The 7,664-nt window shown below is 45.9% G+C and overlaps 1 protein-coding gene across 5 annotated transcripts in view; it reads right to left on the reverse strand.

Moving 5' to 3' along the window:
- TRPV3 (transient receptor potential cation channel, subfamily V, member 3) overlaps window positions 1-7,664 on the reverse strand; it is a 75,083-nt gene that overhangs the window by 9,007 nt on the left and 58,412 nt on the right. For all 5 annotated transcript variants that reach the window (XM_011980397.1, XM_011980401.1, XM_011980400.1 and 2 more), the window contains 3 exons: window positions 6,649-6,814; window positions 3,113-3,179; window positions 916-1,190 (listed from right to left, as the gene is read on the reverse strand). In XM_011980397.1, the coding sequence (XP_011835787.1) occupies window positions 916-1,190; window positions 3,113-3,179; window positions 6,649-6,814 (508 nt within the window). The remainder of the gene's footprint in view (window positions 1-915; window positions 1,191-3,112; window positions 3,180-6,648; window positions 6,815-7,664) is intronic.

A 7,664-nucleotide genomic window follows, 5' to 3' on the forward strand; every position in this document is an offset into this window, starting at 1 on the left:
AAAAAAAAAAAAAAAAGGAGGGCCTTAATAATGAGAAACTTCTACCCTGTAGCACCCCCATGTACCTCTGCCTTCTGGGACCACAGAAGGGGTCTGCTCCCTCTTTCACAGGTTGCTCTGTAGATATCTGAAGGCACTCTCACCTTTACCAATAAGCATTTCTTTTTCTTTTTTTGAGGCAGAGTTTTTGCTCTGTCACCCAGGCTGGAGTGCAATGGCACGATCTCCACTCACTGCAACCTCCACCTCCTGGGTTCAAGCGATTCTCCTGCCTCAGCCTCCCGAGTAGCTGGGATTACAGGCGCCCACTACCACACCCGGCAAGTTTTTGCATTTTTAGTCGAGATGAGGTTTCACCAGGTTGGCCAAGCTGGTCTCAAACTCTTGACCTCAGGTGATCCACCCGCCTTGGCCTTCCAAAGTACTAAGATTACAGGGGTGAGCCACCATGCCTGGCCGCCAACAACTATTTCTTAAGAGGCAGTCTCCAGTCCTCTCCCAAACCTGGTTACCACCTCGGGACCCATCCTATGCATTGGTTTCCTCAGCACGTAAGAAGTGTTCAGGCCAGGATAGAATAGAGCAGAACTGTCACCTCCATTGTCCTAGGCGCTGTACTCCTCTTAATACAACCTAAGGTCATACTTCAACATCCATCAATCACACTGTCAACCCTGAACACAGCACCCCTGTAAGCCTGAGTTTTTCTACACATGCTGTTGCACAGCCACACTTCGTAGACCCTACACTCAAAGAACCTAGGCTAAGGCTTCCTCAATCCTGGCCACACACTGAGCAGCTTGTGCAGATTCTCAGGCCCCACCACAGACCCACTGGTGCTGACAGTAGTCAATGACCATGTGCTGAACTGAATCCCATGGAGGCCCCCACACTGGGGTCTCCACCTAGACTCACCTGCAGGCGCCAGATACGCTCGCTCTCCTTGGAGACGTTCTCCACAGTCTCGCCCATCAGGGCAATGAGCATGTTGAGGAGCAGAACGAAGGTGAGGATGACGTAGGTGATGAGCAGGAACAGAAAGAGAATGGGATACTTGGAGTTCTGCTGGATGTTCAGGTCACCCAGGCCGATGGTGAGCTTGAAGAGTTCCAGCACCGCGTCGCTGAAGCTGCCGTAGGAGCTGCAGTCCTTGTTGTCTTTGGGACACTTCTCGATCAGTGAGGCCAGAGCTAGGGGAACATAACAGGGTGCTCTCCTCAGCTCTCCGCCTGGTGAATTACTCTACAAGCTTGCGTGTATTTGCCCACATGACAAGCCTGCTGTCTCCTTCTCTCTGGCCATTAAATCCCATCTCCAGCTTCAGGTCCTCCCAAAGCCTCATCGGGCTGACTTCTCTGCCCTGGCCTCCTGCAGAAAGCTCTTCCGCCTAACAAAGCCCAGAGTCTTCTCTCCTTCCTCTACCCCACAGTCGGCCCTTGATCACTTCCAGCCTTGCAGAGTTACTAATTATAATCCATGTGTGTGTCCCTGGCTCCCCAGCTAGTTTTTGAGCTCCTGACTTCCTCTAGCCTGAGTCATCTCCCTCAAGGCTGTAAGATCCTGAGTCTCCTCCTAATGCTCTGTTGTGAGTTTCCCATGAGCAAGATCAGGCTCACACTTCCCTTCTTTCCAACACACCACAGTAGACGTTCACTGCTGGATGGATGGATGGATGGATGGATGGATGGATGGATGGATGGATGATTAGATGGATGATTGGATGGATGAATGAATGAATGGATGGATGGATGGACGAGGGATTAGATGGATGGATAGATAGATGATTGGATGGATGGATGGATGGAGGGAGGGAGGGATGGATGGATGGATGGATGATTGCATGGATGGATGGATGGATGGATGGATGGATGGATGGATGGATGGATAGATGGATGGATAGATGGATGATTAGATAGATGGATGGATAGATGATTGGATGGATGGAGGGATGGATGGATAGATGATTAGATGGATGGATGGATTGATGGATGGATGATTAGATGGACGGATGAATGAATGGATGGATGATTGGATGGATTGATAGATGGATGGATGGATGGATGGATGGATGGATGGATGGATGGATGGATAGACAGGTGGATGGATGGATGGATGGATGATCAGATGGATGGATGGATAGATGATTGGATAGATGGAGGGATGGATAGATGGATGATTAGATGGATGGATGGATTGATGGATGGATGATTAGATGGATGGATGAATGGATGGATGGATGATTGGATGGGTGGATAGATGGATGGATGTATGGATGGATGGATGGATGGATGGATGGATGGATGGATGGATGGATGACTAGATAGGTGGATGAGCAAATTAAATGAGAGAGTAAATAGATGGATTAATAAACAAGCAGGTGAAGGAGCAAATAAATAAGCAAATTGTGACCCAGAAGAGGTACCAGACAGATGGACACAGCTACCTAATTTCAAATGTCAGTGGTCACCGAAGAAAAGAAAAAAAAAGCAACTGGTATGTGGGGGGAAACGATCTCTCTATGCAGAGGTTAGGAATGCAACCAGATGGTGCTGTTCCCTCTGTCGCACATGGAGAGATTTTAAGAGGGGGCTCCTTCCTGGTCCCAGCAGACCAGAGAGGCTCTCACAGTTATATCTGAAGCGTACTGTGAGAGCAACATGATGCGAAACCCAAAGGAAGTTGCCTCAGGGCATTACTTTGCTCCTACTTTGCAAAGACCATCAGTCGAGTTTCTGTGGACTTTAGTTTCCCCATCTGTAAACTCGGGCTGAAAACACTTGCAGGACCTGTCTTAGGTCGTGAGGGCCACATAAGCAATGAATGGGAAAGCCAGAGGCGTGTACCACACGGTGAAGCTGGATCATGAGTGGCTGGCCTGGTTCAAATCCTGGAGTCTCTAAGCCTCAGCTATCTTATGATCGGGGCGACGACTCCCACTTGATCAAGTTGTTGAGAGAAGTAAAAAGGTAATGCTTGGAAAATGCCAAGCTTGGCAGGTGCCCCACTGGTAGCTGGTCTAATTGCTGCTGAGGCCACCATATGCTTTGTCATTTTGACATCTGAATAAAGTGTTTATAAATGTGGGAGTTACTATCATTTATAAATCAATTACCTACTCCAAATCCAAGCAAAAAAACGATATATACGAACAAGAACTTCAAAACATCATGCAAAATGACCTACAAAGAAATAAACATAATTCAAGAGTAAGATATAAGCACATATTCACGGTCCCCTGATCTTCCTGCTTCCCACCCTCTCCCACCTCCCCCCTAACCATCTCCTCACTCACTTAGGCCACTCTCCCTTCCCCCAGCCAAATCCTCCTGATGCTCCAATACCCAGCTCTGAATCCCACTTCCTCCAGGAAGCCTTCTGTTTCTGCTCTAGCCCCAGGTTCTCTTCTCCCTGTGATTCACCCTGTGCCTTTCACCATAGGGTCTCACATCCGGAATCCTCACATTCCTGGGGGCAGTGGCATGCTAGAGCCAGCTCAGAACAGCTCGCAAGAGCTGTTAACTTCTCATGAAGTTTGTGAGCTGGTTGTTAAACACAGCCATTATTCAGAACTAAATCAAACTTTCAGTTATACGATGAATAAGTTCTGGGGATCTAATGGACAGCATGATGGCTGTAGTTAACAATACTGTGTTGTGGATTAGAAATTTGCTAAGAGAATAGATCACAAATGTTCTCACCCCACAAAGAAATGGCAACTATGTGAGGCAATGGGTATGTTAACTAATTTGAAATTGGGAATCATTTCATAATATATACCTATATCAAATCCTCATATTGTATATCTTAAATTTATACAATTATATATGTCAACTATACCTCAATAAAGTTGGGGATAAGGCCGGGCGCAGAGGCTCATGCCTGTAATCCTAGTACTTTGGGAGGCCAAGGCGGGCGGATCACGAGGTCAGGAGATCAAGACCATCCTGGCTAACACAGTGAAATTCTGTCTCTACTAAAAATACAAAAAATTAGCCGGGTGTGGTGGTGGCACCTGTAGTCCCAGCTACTCAGGAGGCTGAGGCAGGAGAATGGGGTGAACCCGGGAGGCGAAGCTTGCTGTGAGCTGAGATCGTGCCACTGCACTCCAGCCTGGGCGACAGAGCAAGACTCCATCTCAAAAAAAAAAAGAAAAAAGAAAAAAAAGTTGAGGATAAATTATTATTTGTATTGCCAAAAAATTAAACCATATAAACTTACAATTAAATAAAGTAAGTTATATTTAAAACAGAGACAAGCCGGGCGCAGTGACTCAAGCCTGTAATCCCAACACTTTGAGAGGCCGAGGTGGGTGGATCGCCTGAGGTCAGGAGTTGGAGGCCAGCCTGGCCAACATGGCAAAACCCCGTCTCTACTAAAAATACAAAAATACAAAAAAAAAAAAAAAATACAAAGGTGGCACTCACCTTTGATCCCAGCTACTCCAGAGGCTGAGGAAGGAGAATTGCTTGAACCCAGGAGGAAGAGGTTGCAGCGAGCCTAGATCGTGCCACTGCACTGCAGCCTGGGAGGCAGAGCAAGACTCCATCTCAAAAAATTAATTAATTTAATTAAATAAAACAAAGACAATAAATGTTCAAAACTCATCCCTGTCTAGTTATTTCACTATATTTACAATTGTGTGTGCTTTTGAGGTTACTTATCTCTATGATAGCCATATGGCGGGAATTCTAGAGTGGTGTGGATCTGCATGTTTCTCCCTAACTCCACGTCCAGTAACATAACGTTGGTAGCTGGAAACTGGCCCTGGGAGGAGAACAGTAGTCCGCCCTTCTCTTCAATTTCACTTTCTGCAGTTTTGGTTGCCTGTGGTCAACTAAGACCCAGAAATCTTACACACAATACAATATTCTGAAAGAGAGAGACAACGCTCATCTACTTTTATTACAGTGTATTGTTATCGTTGCTCTGTTAGTTATTGCCATTAATATCTCTGTGCCTAATTTATAAAATACATTTTATAAATTCCACATAGCCAGTTGAGTCTCAAAATCATTTGTTGCTTCCCCCCACCCGCCCCCAGCACTTTGGGAGGCCGAGGCAGGCGGATCACCTGAGGTCAAGAGTTGGAGACCAGCCTGGCCAACATGGTGAAACCCCGTCTCTACTAAAAATACAAAAATTAGCTGGGCCTGGTGGCGCACACCTGTAGTCCCGCTGGGCGGGAGAATTGCTTGAGCCCGGGAGGCAGAGGTTGCAGTGAGCCAAGATCGCACTATTGCACTCCAGCCTGGGCGACAGAGCGAGACTCAGTCACCAAAAAAAAAAAAAAAAAGCAAAAAATTATTCTAAGACTCAACTGGCCAAGTGAAATTTACAATAAACTGTATTGTATAGTATATTTTCATTATTTGCATAGATGTATACGTATAGGAAAAAACAGCATATTATATAGGGTTTGGTACTATCTGCAGTTTCAGGCATTCATGGGGGGTCTTAGAACATTTTCCCCAAGAATAAGGCGGGGCTACTGTATTTACATCATGAAAATTAGTAAATGCCACAAATCAGAGATTGATTGACTCATTGTTTTGTTGATATCTAGATCTAAATGATTTAAGACAGTAATGGAGAAACTATTAATCCAGATCAAATTTAAAATGTGTTCTGTCCACAGCCTTTACATTGTGTGTAGCACAAAAATACCAACAGAATATTCTTCTGATATTTGCAAACTAGTATCCAAACTAGTTTGCAAACTAGGATCCAAACTTTGCAAACTAGCAAAGAAGTTGCTCACATCATTGATAAACAAGTAAAGTTCAACATAAATCTTAATTGTTTTACTTTAATCACTGCTTATAAAGAAAAATCTCAACCAACATTCATATCTGAACAGCACTCTTCTGTCAAATGCAACCAAAAGTTGACAACAAAAACTAGAATTCAATAAAAAGCAACAAATAGGCCGGATGCAGTGGTTCACGCCTGTAATCCTAACACTTTGGGAGGCCAAGGTGGGTGGAGCACCTGTTCAGGAGTTCAAGACAATCCTGGCCAACATGGTGAAATCCCATCTCCACTAAAAATACAAAAATTATCCAGGCATGGTGGTGCATGCCTGTAATCCCAGCTACTCTGGAGGCTGAGGCGGGAGAATTGCTTGAACCCAGGAGGAAGAGGTTGCAGTGAGCCAAGATCGCACCACTGCACTCCAGCCTGGGCAGCAGAGCGAGACTCAGTCTCAAAAAAAAAAAAAGCAACAAATTATTCTAAGACTTAGCTACGTGGAATTTACAATAAACTGTATGTATATTTTCATTATTTGCAAATTGCGTGATACACATCCTTTACATAGTAAACTGTATAAGTGTATGTGTATACGTACATACATGTATATATATACATATTCCACCCACACACACACACACACACACACACACAGAGCAGTTGTTACATGTTTACCAGCACGCCACTGCCCGGGGTGAGAACATTCCTCCACGAAGTGTACCCCTCCCCAGCGCCCCACAAGCCTGGGGGATTTAAGGTCTGGACACGTAAAGCCTGACCAAAAGCAAAGGGAGCGCATGGCATTCGGGAGAAAGAGGAGTGACCTGCCCCTCTTCCTCTCCAGACCTCAGTTTCCCCATCTGAAAAAGGGCCCTCCCGCCGGCACAGCTCCCAACGCACCTTCTGGATCATGACGCTGTACATGCCCATGGACTGGAACCCCCTCGTGTAGTAGAGCATGTTCGCCCAGCCCAGGGCCATGGCCAGCACGAGGCAGGCGAGGTACTCTTTGTAGGCAAACAAGTACAAGAAGACAGACAGTATCACAAGCACAGCTTGGATAAAACTGTTCAGGAGACACAGGAAACACGGGCCTTACTTACTTCTCAGCATCAGGGCAAAGATAGGCAAATCCCCCAAACCTCCCTTAAACCCCCTGAGCAGTCACCCCCGTGACGGATGCTGAAGAGACCGGAATCAGGCTGCCTCAGATCCATTTGGCTACCATAGAATTCAGCCTGTAGAGACAGTACTAGATGCCAGTCACAGCAAGTGGTAAGCTGATTGCAACTGGTGGGGACTTAAAAAAACAACAAAAAACACACTTCGACAGGGCCGCAGAAGATTCTAGGGTGCTGCCCCAGAGGCCATATATTTTTTAAATTACCCACACGGGCCTGGCGTAGTGGCTCACGCCTGTAATTCCAACACTTTGGGAGGCTGAGGTAGGAGAAGCGCTTCAGGCCAGGAGTTCAGGACCAGCCTGAGCAACATAGTGAGACTTTGTCTCTACAAAAAAAAAAAAACAAAAGTAGAAAAATAATCTAAATCACCCACATAATTTCTGATTCCCACGTCGATTTGAAAACTACTGGAGTAGACCGAAGATGTGGTAAATGATTGCATTTTTAACCAAAATGACAAAAACTGCCAATATCTATACTTTTAAGCCAATTATAACAAAAGTCCCCCAAACCCTACTTTTTAAATCGTGGTGGTTTCTTTGGGTGGGGGGGCTGCAGGCAGAGACAGAGTGTCGCTGTGTCCCCCAGGCTGGAGTGCAGTGGCACAATCTCTGCTCACTGCAACCTCTGCCTCCCGGGTTCAAGCGATTCTCCTGCCTCAGCCTCCCTGGTAGCTGGGATTACAGGCTTGTGCCACCATATCCGGCTCATTTTTGTATTTTTAGTAGAGAC

This window comes from Mandrillus leucophaeus, unplaced genomic scaffold (assembly GCF_000951045.1).
Source record: "Mandrillus leucophaeus isolate KB7577 unplaced genomic scaffold, Mleu.le_1.0 Scaffold212, whole genome shotgun sequence".
Taxonomy (NCBI): domain Eukaryota; kingdom Metazoa; phylum Chordata; class Mammalia; order Primates; family Cercopithecidae; genus Mandrillus; species Mandrillus leucophaeus.